Source organism: Telopea speciosissima, chromosome 1 (assembly GCF_018873765.1).
Source record: "Telopea speciosissima isolate NSW1024214 ecotype Mountain lineage chromosome 1, Tspe_v1, whole genome shotgun sequence".
In the NCBI taxonomy this organism is placed as follows: Eukaryota; Viridiplantae; Streptophyta; class Magnoliopsida; order Proteales; family Proteaceae; genus Telopea; species Telopea speciosissima.
The window spans coordinates 2,446,585-2,469,101 of NC_057916.1; the positions used below are offsets into that span (position 1 = coordinate 2,446,585).

General features: G+C 39.5%; 1 protein-coding gene across 1 annotated transcript; it reads right to left on the reverse strand.

Moving 5' to 3' along the window:
* Positions 1-10,820: 10,820 nt before the first annotated feature.
* LOC122652267 (COP9 signalosome complex subunit 8) lies at positions 10,821-21,428 on the reverse strand. Its single transcript, XM_043845996.1, has 5 exons — positions 21,265-21,428; positions 20,906-20,985; positions 20,595-20,776; positions 12,292-12,399; positions 10,821-11,125 (listed from the first exon to the last, which is right to left on the reverse strand). Exons 1-5 carry the CDS (start codon positions 21,346-21,348, stop codon positions 10,986-10,988), a joined length of 594 nt encoding a protein of 197 aa, XP_043701931.1. The 5' UTR covers positions 21,349-21,428; the 3' UTR covers positions 10,821-10,985.
* Between the last annotated feature and the right edge of the window lie 1,089 nt (positions 21,429-22,517).

Genomic DNA, 22,517 nt, shown 5'->3' on the forward strand with positions numbered 1-22,517 from the left:
TGCCTCCTTTGATAAAATATCTAAGTAATTATATGTTATAGGGAGAATGAACTCTGTCCAGCAGCATAGTGTACGCTAGCACCTCTCTCTAAGTCTATCTCTCCTTCTATGAAATGGCATATATGTCCCTTTGTTGTGAGAGGATAGAGATAGACTCAAGGAGTGCTAGCCTACGCAACACTCCTGGATAGAGAACTCAATCCCTGTGACATATTAGCATTGTAGGTTGGCAATTTCCACCCCGTCAATAAAATGTAATCAGTGGGCAATACCCCATTGGATTAAGTTTTATCATGAATCGAATTATACTAATTAAATATCCCAAGGGGTCAGTTCAGTTGGCAAAAGACCAACTCCTCAAATAAGAGGTCATGAGTTCAAACCACCTTGGGGCCTATCCCCATCCCCTAATTCCCCCCCCCCCCCCCTATTATACAAGCTCTTAATCCAAAAATTATACTAATTAAATAAACCCTTACACCAAATAGAATCGTTCATTTACCCCAAAAAAAAAATAGAATCGTTCAAATCATATAATCAAACTAAATAAACCATCTACGAATCGAATAACAGAAAATTGTTAGTTTTTACACTACCCGTGTATAGAGTCTTTTATACCTTTCTCACATAATAAATAAGGGATTCACACTGACATTCTCTCTCCTATTTTGACCATGTGAATCCATGTGGATCTCATATAGATGATACCATTTTCAACTTCTCAATGGTGTAGCATGCAGATTCCTTCTTACACTGCCCTTGTAGGCATGGTTTTAAGTGCAAGGTATGAGGATCAGTTACCCTAGAAACCGATATGATACGGATACAGATTGGCAAGGATTTGATAATTTTGCCCCTAGTTTTATCCTAGATCCTTTAATGGCCGATCCTCATCAAGGTATTAGGATCGGTTTGTGTCGATACTTATATGGATAAGCCGATATGGACGATCTGAGACCATACCTCAAACCATGCTTATAGGAATCCTTGAGGTTCTTTGTTTTAGGAATCAGTTTCGGATCATTGATCGGTCTCAGCCGATACAGATTTGGCCCTGCTTTCTATTTTTTTTTTTTTTTTTAAATTTAAAAACTTTCTTACTCTTGGTACATACCGATTCCTTGCTCCATCCATGATTGCAAGATTTCATATTTTGATCTTTAAAGTTTTCGCGTTTAAAAAATGATTTTAAAGTTTTTTTTTTTCTTTAGAGATAAGAGGGGTATCCGACTTTGGGTAGATTAAATCCCCTCTTGGGCTCGTACATGATCCCTGCGCCACGCACGAATCGGGAGCTTTTAGACCCTAATGAGCCTCAGGTGGGTGACCTCAAGAAATAATACAGCGACGAAGGTTTGATCACGAGAACTCGTTTCCTAAGAGAAGCCGAGTCTCATGTCCCCTCCAAGCCGGCTGCGCTAATCCCTTGAAGTTAAGTTTTTTAAAGTTGTATCAAATTTTGCTGCTACCTGATCTCGCAGCCAACGAAATGGTATCAATCTCTAAGCTGAATTAATTATTCTATTTCGTTGGCTGCGAGCCGGGGTAGCAGCAAAATTTATTGCTTTAGTTATACGCAACAAACATATAATATAATATATAATATTCAGCCGGGAAGACTCCTTCCCCCTCTGAGACTAGGAGTAGTGACGAGACTAGTTTCAGTTCTACTCTGAGTCGGATCTGAACTTTCCAGAAGGCGGTAGGAAAGAAAGAAAGAAAGAAGGGTTAATTCTAGTCTTTTCAAGCGCGTAACCCCTCTCAATATATATAAAGGGTTCATGATGGAATCGAGATAAACCCCACATCCCCAAAACCATCCATAGAGAAATTCATCATCGATCTTGTACACACGAGCCCAAGATCATCAATCAATGGCGGCGGAATCAGCAGTTTTAGTAGTAGATGAAAACTTGAGTGAGTCAGAGATGGAGGCAGCAGCCCAGTTTCTGGTTTTGCTCAGTGGAGGAAGAGGAGAAGACGCAGAAGAGAATTATAATAAAGATGATCATCATCAGAAACAAAAAAGCGATATTAATATTGTTGTCTCATCTTCTTCAGGCTGTAACAACACTACTGAAGACAGTAGTACTACAGGAGGAGAGATTGTCTTCATTAATGTTGCAAGACAAACATTATCGTCGTCGTCGTCGTCGTCGTCGTCATCATCATCATCATCATCGGTATTGAAGAAGCCCGCCAAGAAAAGACGGTATCGATCCGTCGATTTCATTTATGGGACGACGGAACCCTTACAAGTGATCATCAATGCTAAGAAGGAAAGAAGAAGAAGAAGAAGAATATGTTAATAATAGTGGGAAACGCTTGCAATTAGGGCTTTGGTTATTGTTTCTCCAACGGAAGAGATCGACCCAATTCAGTTCCATCTTTGCTAGCTTTCTCTGTGTTGTTGTATGTTGTGAAGGATAGAGATAGACAGAATTCTGTTCGATCTTTGAGACTGTGTATCGATTCCTGCTGGAATCTCTAACTCTGAAAATTTCTGGTAGAATCCGAGAGAGATGATTTGAACCAGAATTCTGATAATAAGACCTATCGATCCCAAACCCATTACTGAGTTTCTTTTTAATATGGGGCTCCAATTAAATCTTAAGCTTAGATCCGGATTCCTTTTTTTTTTTTTTTTTCCTGAACAGTCCGCTTTGAAAGGAAATTTTGTAAAGTCTCGGAAAAATTTTTGCTGCTACGCCCATCCTAGGGAAAGTGTAGCAGCAAAATTTCGTCCAAAATCCCCCAAATGGCTTAGAAATTTGGGAAAAGACTGTCAAACTAATAGAACGAACTTTTCATCTGAAGTTTACAACCATGACCGTACTTTTCATCCGAATTTTACAGGCTTGTATGCACTCTTTGACGAATTTTAAAAATCTCGCCGTATTTTTCATACGCATTTTTTAGACCGTTGGTCATATTTTTGCCGAATTTTATACACGCTCAATCCGAAATTTCCAAACCCTAAATTTTTTTTAACTACTGACACAATGTGGCTGCTGTTCGTCGCCAAGTGCATCTGAGATGCTATGTTGGGGCGTTAAACCCACGGAGAAGAAGCACGCTTTAGGAGGTTGGGGTTGGGACTGAGATGTGACAGAGGTTCAGGTTAAGTTAGGAAGCCCAGGTTTCATGGCGGAGTAAATTAGGTCAAGGAGGAGGAAGATGAGTTGGAAAGGGAGGGGGTCTCTTATAGAGTGATTGTTCTTTTTACTTATTTATTACCTCTGGCTCTGCTGGACGGTTCACCACCTCATTCCATTCTTTCACTACAATAGTCGTTCAGTCCTTCGGTAGAAGTAGTTTTTTCATCTCTGCAAATAGGAATAAACGCCAGGGACCAACGTCCTCTACTGGCTCTGCTAGAAGGAATCTCTGGCTTTCTCCACACATCGCGTTTGACGAGAGACGTTTCAACGGCAAACAAAAACTGTCCGACGCTTGCATTTATAACTGTCTGTGTTGTCTGGATTCAACTTTTCAACATTCTCCGATGTGGGACATCTTTTAAACCAAACCCTAAAACCCAAAAAAAAAAATGTGGGTCACATAACTCAAATTTGTTATCTAATAGTGTATAAAGGTATGTCAATTTTGGATCTATCCAATAGTTTATTGGTTCAATTCTGAATCTGTCAATTAAATTATTGGTCTCAAAAAGAGGAACAACTGGTTAGCATTGCTCATTTACATTGATATGTTTTAGATCATTAACTCCTTAAAAAAGGTGTATCCAATGCACGATGCTCCCGCCACTATGGGATCTAGGTCATCAACTGCATAATTGATCCCCAGTGTAATGGCAGAGTACCCTTTTCACAAGGGCTCAACCTTGGACCTCAGCTGGCTAGAATGGAAGGAGATACACTTGGTTTACTTGTAGGTAGGCCTGTAAACGGATCGGATTCGGCTTGGATACGGATCGAATGTAATCAGATTCGGATATTTTCTAGTCGAATACGGATACCTCTAAACGGATTCGGATGCGGATCGAATTCGAATTTTTGACCATCCGTTTACACCTCTGCCTTGTGGAACCCGAACCTTCCTCCCCCTAGTGGATACAATTCACTCTCAATCCATAGTTTTAGATCATGATTCTCTTCTCCTCATATTCTAGAACCTGTTGAATCTTCAAAAACCCTCAAGATCGTTATTTACTTAATTTTTTATAATTAAGTATTCGGATTCAGATTTTTATTGGAATATTCAGATTTTTTTCTGGATATCTCTAATCGAATACAGATACTCTTAAACGAATACGGATGTGGATCGAATTCGGATTTTCGATTATCCATTTACAGCCCTACTTATAGGGTATGAAACTCTTTTCTTTACACCTCTGCTATACATAATTACTTATATAAGTTTCGATAAAGCAATAGATAGGTATCGGACATGGTTTAAAATGTTGGATCGGAACCGCTTGAATTGGCTAAATTGACTTATAAATTGACTAAACTAGATTCTATGTGTACTAAGTTAGATGAGTTTGAATGAATGTGATATGTTTCTAGTCGATTTCGGGAAAAGGAAAAACCTGCTAGTGAAGCAGATCACACACTAAGGCGGAGAGAGGTGTCAAAAATTTTTGGCTAAATAAAAACTTTTCTAATTCTTTTGGGTGAATAAAAACATTTGTGTCAAACCATATTAAATCTCTCATATGTAATTGTTACACAATAAATCAATATAAAAGGGATAGAGAATTTGTATCATATTGAGTAGCAGACACCAAATTTGTCAATATATGATTACTGTCTGGTTAAAGAATTTCAGTGTACTTTTCTTCTTTCATCTTTGGCTCATTATGTGTGTTGACTCTCTCCCTCTCCTTTGAAGGTAGAAGTTGTTTTCAGTGTGGAAGATCAAGCCACCAAAGAGTCACGACAGCTAGCTATTTATTTACCTCTCTCTATATATAGTAGAGCTTCAAGCTCAAGCCATCTCAAGTCCAGTTATCTGACATAAGCTAAGAATAGCTAAACAAAACTGGCATCTTCAAAGTTCAGACTCTAAGAGTAGGATCAGTCAGTTTTTGTAAGATGGAACCAGATCCCAAATAGCCAATGTGGAGTTATACCTCTATAATCCCTAACAACTCAATAGTCCCTTTCACATTGCTTCAGCAATAAATAGATCAGACTCTAATATCAGGTTAAATAAAATGCGATAGCTAATGAAATACAAATTTGAATGTCTAATTCAAAAAATTAAGCTATTAGAGAAAGATAGCCCAACGCTATATGAAGACACATCCAAAATCATTGTAATAGATGAGAGACTATACATTTATAACTCCCAACATCTCAACACCTCAATCACATACTCAACCCATATCCCAAGCCTTAACCATCCTCCCTTTCGCTCCTTAGAGCTTGTCTTATTATCAGAAATAAAGCAAACCCAGAACAAAACTCTAACTAAAATATGGAAAAACTTTCCCATGATGCCACATTAATTTTTTTCTCACAAGAAATTTTTTAATATTTTTTTTCTTCTATTCTTAGTATGTGGATCCCACACTTGGCATCATGGACAATCTCCTCCCTTAATGTTATTCAGAAAAAAGATAGAGACCTAATCAGTATGTGGGAAAGCTTTGACCTAATCAGTAGTTCTAGTTCTTGGCAGCATTAGGAGGTCTCTTGACCTAGTAAAGTTGACCCCCATTTCTTCTGGTTTTCTACTTTCTTCCCTACCTAAAGTAGAAGAGGAGAGAGAAACTGGTTAGAGAACACGCGGTTTTGGTCCTTTGAAGGGTATGGTATAACTTCATAATTAGTTTATTAAAAAATAGTTCTTACTAATTATATCCCTAAAAGAATTCAAACTCTTGAGTCAGCGTTTGATTGTTCACACCTACATAGATTTCTGAAGGAAAACACCAGAAAATGTTTCCATGTTGATTTTCTGAAGAAAAAAAAAATCCCCATTTTTTTCAGTTTTTTTCACATACTTACCATAGTTGGAAAAATCATGTTTTAACTTGAGTGAATCACCCCAGTTTAGTCAAAAAAACATGAAACATGGTTATCAGTCATAAACATGCATCGCTTAGACCTTGTATCAAATATGACTTTGAATAGAATTGAATGGAGAACAAGGATCCATTAGTCGATCCCATTTAGTTGGGATAAGACTGATTTGTTGTATGGTCATTAATTAATAATAAAGACTTGCCCAAGTTTAGAAAATGATCAGACTAGGTGCGACTCAATCCAAGTTTTAATTGACTCGGTGTTTTTGCCCTAAGTCATGTGAAACTAACCAAATTTGGAAGAAAGTAGTGTGGGGGAGTGTACTGCCCACGACCAGATACAGAGGGGAGGCAAAATGACTGCCTCCCCTCCCCCATGAGAGGCAAAATCCCATCCCATGATGCCAACACGTGCGTTCTCATTGGCCCTTGTGCACACATAAGGGCATGCTCTCCCACAGAGAACACTGATCCTTTGTTTTTTTTTATTATTGAGACATATGTTTTTTGTAGATCATAAGTTTTGTCTATGACTAAACAAAACTCTATAACTTTTGTTTGTAGTCGTCAATATTAGGCCTTTTTTTTTTCTTCTCACTGTGAAGCAATCAGAGCTTTAGTCTTTCCTCATTTAGAGGAGAAAAAAGAAAATATTAAAAAAATAATAAAAAAAAATTACTCGCCCAATTCACCTGGTGTAGAAAATGGTGAGTTGAGCAAATGGTAATTAGGTATAGTCGTCCCATCCCCAAATATTCCCTAGTTTTCAACTTTTAATCAGTCTTATCTCTTAACCATCCATTTCAAACAACCTAAGTATATGTATAAGAAAGACCAATTCAATTCTCTCATCCACCCACTTCTTTCTTTATATCTCATTTTCTTTTCCATCCATTTCCAGATAGCCAAACAGAACCCAAGGACGTCAAAACCAGTCTTCCAAGACTTATATAAGATACGCAACACTTCCACAAGACCAGCTCTTTTCTTCCCGTCTTCTTCGTGCCTTCCCATTTCTCTACTTTCTCTCTCTCTCTCTCTCTCTCTCTCTCTCTCTCTCTCTCTCTCTCTCTCTCTCAGAGCTTCTTCGATCTCCAATCTTGTCTGGTTCCTCTGCCTTCAATAGCAGCAAAGGAAGAGTACCCATAAACTGGAAGAGAGAATAGAAAAGCTTATTAATGGCGGAATTGCACTCTCTACTTAGAACACAGAGGAATTTAACAGACCCAGATATGACTGCAACTCTTGAGCTATGTGGAGATGACAGCAACAGTAGAAGCAGCAGCAGCAGAAGTAGTAGTAGTAGAAGAAGAAGGAAGCAGAGATCATCAAATTGAAGGACATATCTCAAAAATGATAAAAGAGATATTCGGAGAAGAAGTCCTTCCATCAGCAGAAGAGAAAGAGACAGTTATTGTCCGTCAGAGGAAGAAGCGAGTTCAATCCATTGCTTATATTTACATGACCACTAAGCCCCTGTAAGTAAATAACGCACTCCATTCCAACTTCCAAGAAGATGATCGAGGTGTTGATTGCTACTGTCCATGTCCTTGGTATGTAAAGTCTTTAATTAATGAATTACTACTCATCAATTTCCTTCTTTTTGATTTAATTCTCAATCCCTTTATGGAGTTTGAATTAGGAACTGGAACAAGGAGAAGCAAGAATTCCTTTGTTCCACAAGCTACTGGACCAAAGTGAAAACCTGAGCCAGCCTCTTGCTGATCAGGGCAGCTCAGGTTCTCATATGAGAACCATTCTCGTACGACGTCCGTAGCCGCCCCGTTCATCTGGGTTGCTAAGGCCATACAATTCTCATACGAGAACGGCCGCCAAGGGCAGATTAAGAAGTTGCCTTCAATCCCTTTGGGAGCTTCAGGGGAAGGTCACTGAAGGAATGATCCATGAAAACTTTTGAACGTGTGTAACACGCTATGTAAAAAGAAAGATTCCCATTTATTTTAGAGCCTGAGAGTGGCAGATCAAAGAGGGGGACGATGAGGATCCCATGGTCACCCAAAGTCCTCCAGTTTTCTTTCTTCATTTGTATGGGGTGGAGGTTCTGCGGAGACATGCATGAGTCTACCAGGTATCTTCATCTACCAAAATGTAGTTTACCTGATCCTGTCTATGCATAGCCTAACTTCGTATACTTTACGACATCTAAATATGAAAGGTTAAATACACTTCGGCTGTGTGTGGTATGCATTCTAGGTCGGTTTCGTAATCTTGCATCTAAAAAATGAGAAGTTAAATACACTTAGACTCTGTGTGGTGTGCATTCTAAGTGAATTTCGTATTCTTGGACGGTAAATAATGTGTCATAGGTTGATAATAGTAGGACTGCCAAACCAACTCGAAACGATTACAAGAAGTGGGTAGAAATTAAATTTGAAAAATTGATGAAAGTGCTAACAAGCTTAACAACATGCCCCAACCAATATCTGCTAAGGTGGCAGTATGCCTACACCTAGAATTTGGTGCATAAGTAAACCCTATTTCGTCCGGATTTAATTGTAAATTAGGAGATAGAACGCCACCCATTCGTGCAGTGCACATCGCCATGCATCCAGACACAGGGGTGCACGTAATGATCGCCGCACCCCCTGGAAAGATGGAAATGATTAGGGATGCAGCGGCCGTTTCATATGCACCTATGTTTGGGCTCACGTAATGACCATCGTGCCCCTAAAAAGATGGAAATGATTAGAGATGCAGCGGTCATTTCATGTGCACCTATGTTTGGGCACACGGGCGGCGTATGCTATGCGAATGGGTGGCGTTCTCTTTCCCTTATAAATTTTAAGGGAGAATTTTTCCTTCACTGAGCAATGAAGAAAAAGGACAGCCTTGTCTGCCCCCCTTACAATGCGGGGTCGATAATACCTAATGGTATCCCCTCTAGAAGCCATCCCACACCCATGGTCAAGGGAGAATCCTTGACCCATGTGGGTGTGGGAAAACTTGGTCCAAATTTCAATTCAATCTTAATTTTGAACCTTTAAAAAATTTAAGTCAAAGATACGACCAATGGGATTCTTCTGCCAAATGTTATGAAAATGAGTTCGGACTAGTGGATGCGGCAGCCACTAGACGTCAACATCTCCACTAGTACGGTATGCACACTTTAAAGAATTGAAGAGGATTAAAATCCATAAAAAAGCTTCTCTATTGCCATTTCTAGATCTTTTGCTGCTTTCAACTTTAAAGGGCAAACCAACACCAATTAATGGTTTGTTGAAGCATGGCACGACGCCCCTTTAATTGGGATAAGGCTGAGTTGATGCTCAGCACTGGGCGTTAAAGTTTAGGCCAACGGGATACCTTCTGCCAAAAGTTATGAACATGTAAATCCTTTTACATTTTTTATTGGATTAAAATATCTGGGTGGGGGATCTGAAGAAATACAAAGCTTCTCCAGCAAGGACTGTAAGAAATACAACCTAATTCAATCAAAGGGTGCACGTCCTCTGTCTAGGAGCGCATTAGACACATGAGGCGGGATAGAGGTGGGATTTTGGACATTTAGGAAGATAGGCCAATCATTTCACCCACCCCTATGTGTCTGGACACGCCCTCCACCCCTGATGCAGAGGACTTTGTACGTTCAATCAAATACCCTCTTGTGTAGATCCCATGTATGTTGATGCACTCTATCGGTTTCTCCTACCACTATTGTTCTTCGGCCATAATCTAGGATTATCAAAACCCTATTTTTTCTTCCTTTTTTTAATGAAATCAATTTGGTCACTTGATAAATATTGGCTGGGTTGAAATCGTTCAAGTGGGCAAAGGGCTTTGAAGTCCACTTTGTCCACAAAATTTGGATCCCACATAAACTATCACAAGGGGAAAATTATCTCTTTCAGTTCCCTGCCCGGCCCAGCTCTCCAGTGCCTCTAATAGGAGGAATGGACCCCACCCAGACAGAGTGCTCAGACAGGGCTAGGGTGGTCATTGTACCCCTTGTCAGGCACTAGTGAACTGGAAGGGATAAAAGTCCCATGGCAGGTATCTAGGAAACACCAAGAGTTTCCTTTCCATGCCGGTTACCTGAAACCCTCCCCCTAAACACAACCAAACCCCGCCCCCCCAAACACACACACACACACACACACACAAACACCTGGCAACAGAACATTAGGTCATCATAAGATTGAAGGTATCAGTATCTCCTCAGCCAATAACCAACCAATGCCATAGTGGTGGTATTGATAAAGGGGAGGATAAAACGGTCCCAAAATAACCAAGGCAACAGCATTTTGAGAGGCTAAATGGTCGCCTCAGTATCAGTCGAGATACCCCAGGGGCAAACCCGAGTGCGATTGGAATAAAAGAGCCGAGAGAGGTACAAATCAAGTAGTTGGGACTCCTACCCATGGCTTGGTGAAAATACGTCTCCAATAATTTTTCTCCTGAACCAGCAAAGAATGTTTAGGGTTCAAAACATAGAAACGTACAGAGCACAACTTGACCGGGTCTATCCATAGTAACCAAGAGAAGAATAAAAACAATAAGAGGCAAAAGCAACAAGTGGAGCGTCCTCACATTGCAAGAGCATCAATGGATGCAAAATAAGTGTGCAAAAGATCAGAGGGTGATCACCTCCCTGACACTCTACTCCCTAACCACGTGCACCTATTGGCTTGGTGTGGGAGATGCCAATACACACAGATGATGTGTAGAACCCTCCCTCATAAAGGATTGATAACAAACATTTGCCCCATGTTTTGACCACAAATATAATCCAACCTCCGATATGTTCAACCAAGCCTCCCCAACAATAGCTTCATCGACAACAGCTAACACGAACACCACTGAATTGTCATGTCAGATATTAAAAAAAACACTTTTGTATGGACAGTGTCAACTTTCTGGCTTAAATTCAAGCTTTACAAGCTATAGTTATGTTTTCTATCTAACTGATAATCAAAAATAAGTAAAGGAAAATGGAATAACCAGATTATCCATCAACTGACAACAAAAATTCCGATCAATGCTCAAGATGGAACACATATTCTGTTAAACGCTGCAATTTACTGGGATCTAATTTTTGTTCTGTCACAATCAACTGTCTCTTCACAGTCAGCATTCGAGAACTGGAATCGACAATCCATCCATGTTGCAGTGCATCTACACAAGACAATCACCCGAATGGCATCAGTCGCAACAGGATTCCTTCAAGAGTGCCTTTCATTTTTTAGGGTGAGTGGAAGGGAAGTGGGAGTAAAACTACACTGAATTAGTAAATTACATACATGCAAAAAAACTTCCAAAGCCCATCCCAACCATACGGCCCACTGTACAAAAGACTTTGGTTCTTGTATTCAGCCTTCAAACCAAATTTCAAAATATTGAAATTTTCATCATTTTTCAAAGGATTGTTCCAACAAATAGGCCACATTTTCTGGGTACCAACTAAATTGCCACATGTCAAATAGAGACCCATTCAGCCAAGCTAGGCCGGATGAGCCATTAAGAATACCCCCACCAATCATATAAATCCAGCAGCCCACATATATGAAGAGACTATAGTTACATTTTAGAAAAATTACACCAAGTTCCCCCCCCCCCCCCCAATTTACATTCCTTCAAAAAATATGAAACCTAAGCAGCAACGTCCATACAAATCATGGGAATGATGTCTTAGTCATTAACACGGTAGTAGCATTCATATATAGTTATGGAAGAGTTAACACATGGCTGGTGGTTAACAATTGAAGCTAATTGCCTCCAAACTCCAAAGCATAGTTGTCAAGGTGACACTAGACAACACTTAGGCAACAAGACAACCCTTGAGGTCCAAAGGCGACCAATCACCTTATGTACCCAGGAGCTCAAACTGAAAACCTGATGATCTTACCCTCCACGTGTTTATATAGTTCAAATTTCCCATTTTTAGCCTTACATGTCTCTACAGACTCTCTTTTACCCCTTATATCTTCCATCTTTTGACTTCTATAACCTACATTATACATATATTTACAATTGTGACAAAAAAAATACCAAGGAAATATGGCCTTGAATACCAACTCACCTTGAGCACCTTGGTGTCACCTAAGCATCAATGTTGCTCGATACCATCATGGCTCACCTTGGGCCATGACAACTATGCTCAGAAGTAGGATGTACTTTTACAAGGTATTCACTTGTACAAAGAACGTTTTCCTATGCCAGATAGATTCCCAATTTTTACCTCTAGCGGAACAGCCTAGCAATAATCTAAATTGGCAGTTCTAACATATATATGAGGGCCAAACCATTGCAGGGTATTATACATTGAGGGTAAAGAAGCTTACAGTTGGTGGCATCTTCCTCATTCATTCCCAGAAAGAGTGCTGTATCTCCAACACTTATTGTCGAATACGCAGACAGCAGTAGCTCAAACATCCTCTTGGTATAGAGATCTGAAAAGGTTCAGGTTGTCCCAAAAGTGAAATTAATAAGATAGCAAACTTTTATCAAAGAGAATAAAACATGAATTCATAAGCCATCAAGTCCATACACATGGAAACTCATGTAGATGATAAATTTTGAGATCATGATCTTTGCAAGTCAATGACCTAAAGGCTACACCAAGAAATGAAAAAACCAAATTCTAGAAACTTCACATGGCAATACCAAGCAATAACAATCAGGTCCATATATAGGAATTTTCACACACACACACACAAACATAGCTGTCACGGCGTCTAGGCAACCCAAGGCGTTGGAGAGGGTCAAAAATCAAGCCGACACCAACTAGGCGATCAAGGCATCCAAAGCGCCTAGGCATTGTCTAGGCGACGACTAGGAAACACCTTGACAACTATGCTAGTCAACACAAATACACCAAGCAATCCCCTACTAAAACAATAATATATTTATTATTACCGATATTAATATTATAATAAGTATTATTATTATTATTTGGAGTCTTTGCCTGATAAGACATCTATAACCTAATTTATTTATCTTCACCAGGTATCTGTGAAACTTTTGCATTTCCTTTGGAGATTGAATCACAAACCATTCAGAGCAGGATTGTTACCAAAACCACAGCACCAATAGCCCCTCTTGCTGAGAACATTTCAAGTGAATCAATTTACTTTGACGTATTCTACAGTGAAAAGATACAAATGTCCTCGGTAGTTTATAATTTCACTTGCATTTTGTTTATAATTTTAATTTATTATAAAAAGTTTAGGGATCAGATATGGTTAGCCAAATTCAAGATAGATGGAAGAAAATAGGGAATGCAGGTTATCAAGAGGGGTAAGTTTCTATACCTCCGAATCATAATTGACATAGTTGACGTGACACCATGGTGGTGGCCAGGTGCTTAGGCAAGGAATAGGAAACAATGGCAAGTGCCACATTTAGACAAAAACATGCTCCTTCCAGTTATGAATACCAGTTCATAGGTATGTTTTCTTCATCTTCTTCCCTTCTTTCCCATTTCTTTGTCTTCTTACCCTTCACCTCCCCCTCCCCCAACCCTTTCAACTGGATCTGCTTAGAGCACCTAGAGACACAAGGCAACCTGTTGCCCTGAGCATCTCAGGCACCTTGTCATCGGGGAAATACCTTGATTATTGTAAAACAGTCCCCCCCCCCTTTTCCAAAAATAAATAAATAAAAGCCCTATTCCTACATATCCTTCTCTTTGCAGAACTAAATGAATACATTACACCTTCATCACAAGTCACAACCCTAGGATTTTCAGGCAAACAATTTGAAACCGAGCATAATCACCATTCACAATTTTGCATTATGTCACACATAGTATTAAATCTCATTTCGAAAGGCCATTTCAGCCAGACTGAAATTTTCGAGATGCCAAAATTTCGCCAAATTATTGTATTTTTCTATGAGTTTTGCTTGGCCATTTTTGGGTGTAAAATGCCTAAATAACCAAAATTTCAACGAAACGGTGCATTTTTTAGACCGAAATTTCCAAAATATTGCATTTTGTCATTTTGACATAGCATCTCGTTTCAGCCTGGCAAAATTTCGGCAAGATTTTGAACTATGATGTCACATAGGGAACTAGAGTGAGGTGGCTGGAGTTGTGTTAGCCAAGCCCATCCAGCAATAGATGAACTAAGCAATTGAACAGGAGAAAGGTCCCAAATGATCATAGCAGCGTTATTAGAGTGAAGGCCTCAGGTAGATACCTTGCAATTGCAGCATGGCCATTGCTACTCACACAGGAGGCACACCATTTGTGCCTGGCAATTACTTCAGTAGAGTTAAGGGCCATTGCTTAGAGCAATGTTAAAAGTTCGGGATGCCAGCAGGGCATTTACCCGGGTATGAGTCTTGAGGACGGCCACTTTGCAAAAAAAATGCCAAAGGTTTTGATCATCCAAACTCACCCCTCCCAGGACCTCACATATGTGAGACCAGCACTGTGTAATGACCCTTACAACTTCAGTAGAGCTGCAACTTGTGTGCTTCTGTACCTTTAGTTCACTTCATTAATGCAATCCCGGGTTTGAAAACCCTGTTTGGAATTGTTATGATCCCACCCAAGTGCCTAAAGGGGTCAATGTACAATGGCAGTGGAAATCTGGTAATTAACAAGATTTCTCAAGGGGTCACTAATTAGGTTAAAGAGAAAAAAGCATATAAAGGTAATCAGCAATTAAAGGGTAGGAACACACTTGGAATCAAAAGTAATTAAAGGACATAAGGAAATTTAGTGTAAAGGGAAGAGGTAGTAATGGAAAGTGAGGGAATAAAATAAAGAAACAAAATCATAGGGGAGGGGATATTGTCTTCAACCTCTAAACACAAACCAGAGGCGGAAAACAGATTTCTTTGAAGGAGAGAACTCCTCCACAGGTTCTCTGTTTGTGCCGAGATTTAAGGGGTAGTTCGATGAGTGGAAGACACTTGATTACACTCCAACAGAGGTTCAAACAATAATCACCAGGATGATGTCAATGACTGAAACTAAGGATGGCAGTAACCTGTAGAACCAGCAGGGATGTTCCTGGTTCGATCTCAGAGCAGGCGGGGTTTTGGGGAGTTATCTTCTAGGTTTGAGTCACATATGGGTAAGGAAGATTCTCAATAAACCGTAGAGGGAGAAGGAAAGGAAAAAAGGGAGTTCGACGGGTGATTATAGTTGGCTGTGGGTAACGCTAGGGCAAAACAGGAAGAGAAACAAAAAACAATAAAGGAAAACGGTAACGGAAAGGAGAGAAAAAGAAGATAGAAAGTAGTTACCTGATTGGGGGAACGGAATAGATCGATAGGAAAGAGGGAAAAGCAACACACACTGTCAGCTCTCGACTCTGACAAGTCACGGTACTGCAACTCAACTCAATAAATATTCAATTCATTCTCTCCGTTCGTTACATTCAAATATATAAAGAGAAGAAAATAAAAAGAAACAATTACTCCAAGACTAAAATGGAATTAAACTCTACCTTCCATGTAACCTACTCAAAATAAAAGAATAAATATTACAAAATAATCCCAAAAAATAAAAGGCCCAACCTATAATATAACTACCCAAAGGTCAATTTCAGCCCAATGGACTGCCACAAGTACCTTATGAGCCTCCCAAGCTTGCACATAGGCCTTCATACGGGATTAATGTCTAATGCAACTGCATCATTCATAGTTGGGAAGCTTCACTCAAGCAAACAAAGCATAAGCTTTTTCATTCAACCGTTACAGCCTTAAGAGGCTTGCTTTGGTTCAGCAAAAAGATCCAGGTCTATAATGTTGCACATTAGTTAGAATATAGAGTTTAGACCCTGTTACCTAGCACTTACGTGCTACAAAATTAGATTTTGTTCTCTACATCAGTTATTTACTTTTTGCCCGTCAATTGTTACTTTCTACACTTAAGTAATGGCATTGCCATGCTATTATAAACGTCATAATAATCCAGGTGAACTTCCTTGGACCGGCCCACGCCTGTTGGAGGGGCTTGATGGAGATGAGCAAGGTCCAAATTTTGGGTCTTTGGATCTAGTAGAATAAATTAGATATTTTTCCTTCATTAGGATGGTCTTGTAATCTTCTATTTATTTTGTTTTATTTGGTAGAGTTAGATTACATAGGACTTATTTGGAGTTTCTATTTTTGAGTTATTTCCTAGTGTGTTTACTTTCCATTTTGAGGTGGTTTATATTATTATGTTAGAAGTTTTCTTTTTATTGATTGACTATGTTGGACATTATAGATTTGAGAACAAGTAGAAGTTGAGTTTGTGTGCCTGTGTGGCCAATGCGTATGCAATCTTCTCCCCCCCCCCCTTCTTATGTTCGATCTCTCTCCTCTTTTTCTTCTTTCTTCTTCTTCTTCCCTACTTTTCTTCCCTGTTACCATGTTCTGCGACCATAGCAGTCCAGCAAAAGAGGACTGGACCCTCTTGTTTCTCTTCTTTTCTTCTTGAGGGCCTATGGGTTAATCTCTCTTCAGTAGCCCGGGTTCCGCATCATATACAATATTTCACAATATATTTTCTATATTCTTCTATTGTACCTCACTTCAATCATTTATGGGCCTCACGTTGCACCTCAAGCCATGGTGCCTAAATTTAATCATTCTAGATAGAAATGGCTAGAAACAATGACGGGAAGTCCACCGTTGCATAAAGTAAAATGATAATATTAATAGTTCTTATTGTTATAATATATCAGCAGCAACAAAATATTTAGATTTCTTGTAAAAGTTGTAATTAAATTACAATTAACAAGACATTCCACTACGAAAAAACCAAAGTACTATCAAAACAAATCATCCATTATGGAATACCAGCCACAAGAAAGAACTAGATTTGTCAACACTCAACACCTCAAAACTGCTTTTTGGCCATAGCCTAATCTACACGGCACTCACTAATATCAGCACAAATTTGATCCAAACATGAGGAATCATCTTCAAACACCCTCCTACTCCTGTCTTTTCATTATACCATAGCATATGGCAGTAAATTCTAAAGAGCACTTCCTTTTTCCCCAAAATGTGCTCATCAGCATTAAGTAAGCAACTTATTCTCGTCCTCAGTCCAAGTCATACTTACTCCAAACAAACCAAGAAAGAACTAATGTAATTCCAGATGGATGTCAATCCAACTAAAACCAGAACCAGTATCTGCTTGGGTTTAATGCAATCGGTTAGGGCAGAATGGAGGATTAGATGAACTTAGGGTTAGGGTTTAATGGAGTTAGGGTTTGATGGTACGGATAGGAGAAGAAGGGTTGAGGGGTTGGGATGAAAGCTTACTTGTGTTGGATGGATCCTTGGACTGATAACAGATCTGAGTAACTAATCTTTGAACCTTCACACAATCGGCAGCAACAAACTTGACAAACTTGAATGCACTCGAAGGAGAGAAAACAGTGAACCAGTGAAGGCTATCTCAGCCACACCTTCGCAGCCTATCTCAGGACAGTGGAATGCATTAAAGCAATAATCTTCTTCATTAAATCGTGGGGGGCTCAATGGAGCTCTTTACATTATATAGCCTTCAAGGCTGGACATAAAATAAATCCTAACTATGACTAGGACTCAAAACAGAAATAGGAATGCCAACTAGGACTAGGACTCAAAATAGGAATGCTAACTAGGACTTAGGACTTCTAATTAGGATTCAGATTTGCACTAGGAAACCTAATTAGATTACAACTCAATAAAAATAAAACATAGGACTTCTAATTAGGATTCAGATTTGCACTAGGAATCCTAATTAGATTACAACTCAATAAAAATAAAACAAATACTAAAAATCCCCACGACTGTTGCTGGTGTAGGGATTCATCCCTACACCTACCCGATGGTTACTTAGGCTGGTGTAGGGAAGAATCCCTACACCTGCGGCTGGTTTTAGACAGCCAGTTTACATCAAGAACACACTTGCTATCAACTAAATGACCATTCAAAAACAAATATACTTCCAATAGCATGAGTAGCATATATTTGCAAGCTGCCAGCTCTTGCATTGAAATTTGTCTAGTGCCAAAACCTTATCCAAAGCCAGAAAACCATGAAAAAGTAGCAACTCTTGAGGGAGCTTTAGTCCTACACACACAGTTAACCTCCTCCAACTTCCTCTCCTCATCAACCTCTATTTCCTCAATTAGATGGTGATAGTATGAAGCTACCGAAAAGTAACATCTTGGGGGCATCCACCCATATCCTTCTGTCCTCCCCCGAAAAAATCTCAATGCTATATAAGTGAGCAGCATGGTATAAACTTCTTCTTTTCCCTTGTTTGGCAGATTCCTTCTGAATTTGGGAATCCAAATCACCTTCCCATCTTGAATTTTAAACCACCAACCCCGTACATTACTTGTCCATGGCTATTTTGTACAACCAGGGATGCCAGTCTATTAAAAATTTATTTTATCTTCTTCGTATCTTGAATTTATCCTCTCAATTTTTCATTTTTCTCTTCACACCCTGTAGGAAATCCTTTTGGGGAAAATTCTATCCTGCCTCATGATGTTCTTCCAACTCCCATTGAATTGTCAAGCAAGGTGAATTCAAAATGATCAAGCCAAAGAATATGGGTTGAATTGTGATGCAGGCCCAGACCTGCATCCTTAACAATCAATCAACCGAAGCTAGTAGCTTTGCCCATGAAGCCCAAACCAAGTTCAATGAAGATTCAGCCCATTGATGTGTTGCCACATCAGCAAATTCCCTTGTCCATGTGAGATTGAGTTCTAGAAGAACCCAAAGCCTTGAGCAAGGATTCCTTCCCCCTCAACCAATTGCTACAAGATATACTTTCCTAATCTTGAGGGAGAGCTAGAGACTGCTATAGAGATTAACTTTCCTATTTTTAAGGGAGAGCTAGCTATTATTTTGGAAACAAAAACTCAGCATTACCGTGTGCAAAGAGTTAGCTATTCTCAATCCTACTTATATGAAAAGCCATTGGTAATCCCCTATATTTTTTGAAGTAGACAACTTGTGGAGATGGTTTTAGGACTTCTCATTTTATATTTGTTTGGGTTATTTTTAGAATTACTTATGTGCCTAGGAAAAGCAGCCGCTAACTATGGACAAGACTACACGATTTCAGCAACCACCTTAAGTTTTATTGTTGAAGGATTCTCATCCCAACTCGCCAAACAAGGACAGCAAAGGAAGGGACGATTTTCAGCAGCTTTCCTTCCTAGTTTTGGATTTCATTTTATAGCAATGATGTGCTATGGAACCCTCTCCCAATCGGGGTCACCTAGCTATTTTCTTTTGTATTATTTTTATTATCCTTGTTCAATCTCAAACGTAAGATTATTAGGGGTAGTGGCTTGAGATTTAGGGTTCTTATTTTCTCTATTTATATGTAACCATAGTACTATATCTCGCGATATATCGGTATCTCGGGCCTACCGAGATATCCGAAATATCCGAAATTTGGCGAAATTTCGCCGAAATATTGCATTTTTTCTGCAATATTTCGGGAGTCCATCTCGGTGGGTATTTGGCCATATCTAGGCCTGATACTTCATGGACACCCTTATTTAAGCTAAATAAACACATTGAAACCTTCATATTGCAAAAAAAAATGAACTCAAAGTGGTGTTTTGGGTTTGCACCCTTGATTGACTGTATACGATCAGACCCTGTTGTATAAAATAATTAAATACATATTTTTTAAGTACTAAAAGACATAATAAGAAATTTAAATAAAGTAATGAAACAAAAATAAAATCAAATGTAGCATTTAGTTTAAACTCATAAAGTCATAAGTGCATAAGTCATAACTCATAAACTTCATAATAGTCAATAATTCAATACTCAATACACAAAGTATTTCTACGAAATTTACCGAAATATACCGAAATATACTGCTCAATACACAGTATTTTTACGAAATATACCGAAATTTGAACTTTTTTCATTTCGGAAGCCCATCTCATCTCGGTAGTGTCGAAATTTACCGAAATTTCGGCGATATATCGTGAAATTTTGTACCATGTATGTAACTTGTTTGGACATTAAGGGGAGTGAAGAATGGATTAATGAAAGTTTACTCAGTTGAGTATTTGAAACCTTGAAGTGTTTTACCCTGTAACCCTTGAAAGTTACATTGCATTCTTGAAGAGTTCCAATTTTCCCTATTTTCCCGTGTCCTTAAAGAGTCACTTTAAATCCCTTAAAACCACAAAGGGTTTCATTACAGTCTAGAAGAACTGTAGCTTTCCCCTTATGTTTCTTTGTTCTTGAGTTCATGTGACGTGGTTACACACTTGATAGAGTGTGTCTTGACTCTCTCGATCCGTAGCTTACAACGGGGCTGCATTAAATGGCCTAGCTAACTGAACAGTTTTTTGCAACCATATCAAGGAGAAAAGGGGAGATCATGAGGAAGGTACAAGGAAAGAAAAAAAACCAAAGTAATCAGGAATCCAATCTCCTCGTAAATCCAGACCCCAAAAACACCATATCAACAATTCAGACAGTGTAATTGACTGATCTAGGTCTCTAAATAAAAAAAAAATGCAACCAATATTGAGCTGATCTCCACTTCCTCCTTAATATGCCACTCAAAACACAAAATTCAAATGACAAATAATTAAGGACCCACATACATGCCGGCAAAATGTGTTCTAGAACACCGTAAGGGCCTCAAAAGAAATAAGTAATATACCTGAGAATGCAGTAACAAGACCTTGAGCTTCGGGACTCCACTCAAACCCACGAATAGCTTCGTACACCCCAGCATAGTCCCGCATCCAAAGCCGCTGACCTATTGTCCAAGCTGCAACCACCTCTGCCTTGCTCTCTTTAATGGCCGAAGTTATTGTTTTCCATAGAAACCGAGCACTGTTACTGCAAGACCATTCACCCACCCAAAAAGCATTAGCAACCAAATTGTTGGGGAGAGGAGGGGCGAAGGAAAAAAATATATATAGGTAAACCCTATTTTACAAATAATCAATCATCGAGAATTGAGATTACACGTCGTTTATGTAAAGGTGCCCCAATAGATGAATCGCATAAGGCCATTCGTCCTGAAATGCAATGCCCTGTGCTGCAACCTGAATGGTCTCCAACATAACAATAGCATGAGAGAAACTCGAAGAACATAAACTAGCAACAATAACTATGGCCTAAAATTCTCGGAGTAGTTCGTATATAAAATTTAAGTTTGATGCGAGGGGTGAAAAGCAGGGGGGGGAATAAAACCCTAGAAGATCCAGAGACTGATCGAACGTCCATAACGGGAAATATACTACAATGAGTAATAAGCATTCATCCAAAAAAGAGAAAGGGTTGAACAATGGGGAAAGAACAGAAGAAAACAAAAAGCAGCTTGCCTGAAGCATAAGCTCGTCGCAGATATCGGCGATCTTTCCGTAAGATTTGGATTCCAGGGCTCCCTTAATGAGAGAGAAATCCATGGAGAGAGCTTTTCTTTCCCCCGCTGTGGATTCTCAGAATAGCCTGCGATTCTCCCGCTATATCTACAGACGAAAACTGTAACCTGCGAGAGCTCTACGAGAGACTGAGACAGTTAGCTGTGAAAATTGAGATCACCGTCGACAGGGTTTCTAGAATTGGGAATCGGATCGGTGATTTGGATCGGTCGTGACCGACCCTGAATTCAATCGATCTGACACAGCTGATTCACACCCAAAAACCTTACAAATTTCCTGTTTTTGACATTTTGGATTTGAGGACCGATTCTACGATTCTTGAGCACCAATCTTGATCTGATCTGGATCGTGATCCTCTACTGCCAAGTTGTCCGGCAAGATCGTGCAGCCCAGACACAGAGAGGCATGCAATGACTACCTTACCCTCACTCGGGCAAGGCGTTTGGGCAGGGGCAACATGGTCACTGCACACCTCATTGTGTTTGGGCTGCACGGTCCTGCCAGGCAGCTCGGTAGTAGAGGATCTAGATTGATCTGATCCAATTCAGAATCGCCAATGACCGATTCCATCCTCGATTTCCTATTTTAAAACCCTACCATGGACAACTGAGAAAAGGAAATCTTAATGCTAACTCAAGAAAGGCTGGCCGTGATCGATTCCAAATCCATGTTATAAAATTTTTGGGGCAAAATAGTAAAAGGGCATCAGAATCTTGGGGCAAAATCGTCTGATATGCCCAACACGAAACAGTATTGGTTTCAAAATCAGTCGATACCAGATCCGATACCATAAACTAAATCCCTAGGGAGGGATAAAAGACCGAAAGTGGGATCCGGATTAGGATCGATCTTGGTCGGTAAGGAATTGATCAAAATATGTCTCAATCACTTCCCTGGTAGAGTCTATAAAAAGTTATTTTCAATCTGCTCTAATTTTTGGATTGGATCATATATGGGCAGAAATAAATCCCATTTAATTACTTGGGACAAAATATGTCGACCAAAGATTTTGGGAGGCTTAGGAATTAGATCTGCATCGTGTCACAAGTCTGCTTGCCGGCTTTTAACTAACCCTGACAGCCTTTGGGCCTCTGTCCTTCATTCTAAATATTTTTCATCAGGGAATCTCCTTGATAGCAGGGTTGCTCAGAAGCAAGGATCATGGACTTGGAATAGCATCGCTACTGTTATCC

Bases quoted from the DNA above. Each gene is read 5' to 3' on its own strand.
- LOC122652267 (XM_043845996.1), bottom strand. From the start codon at position 21,348: ATGGATTTCTCTCTCATTAAGGGAGCCCTGGAATCCAAATCTTACGGA. The intron at 20,986-21,264 runs GCAAGCTGCTTT...GAGACCATTCAG, and splicing joins GCGACGAGCTTATGCTTCAG to GTTGCAGCACAGGGCATTGC. The intron at 11,126-12,291 runs GTAAGCTTCTTT...TGTCTTGTGTAG, and splicing joins TGAGGAAGATGCCACCAACT to ATGCACTGCAACATGGATGG.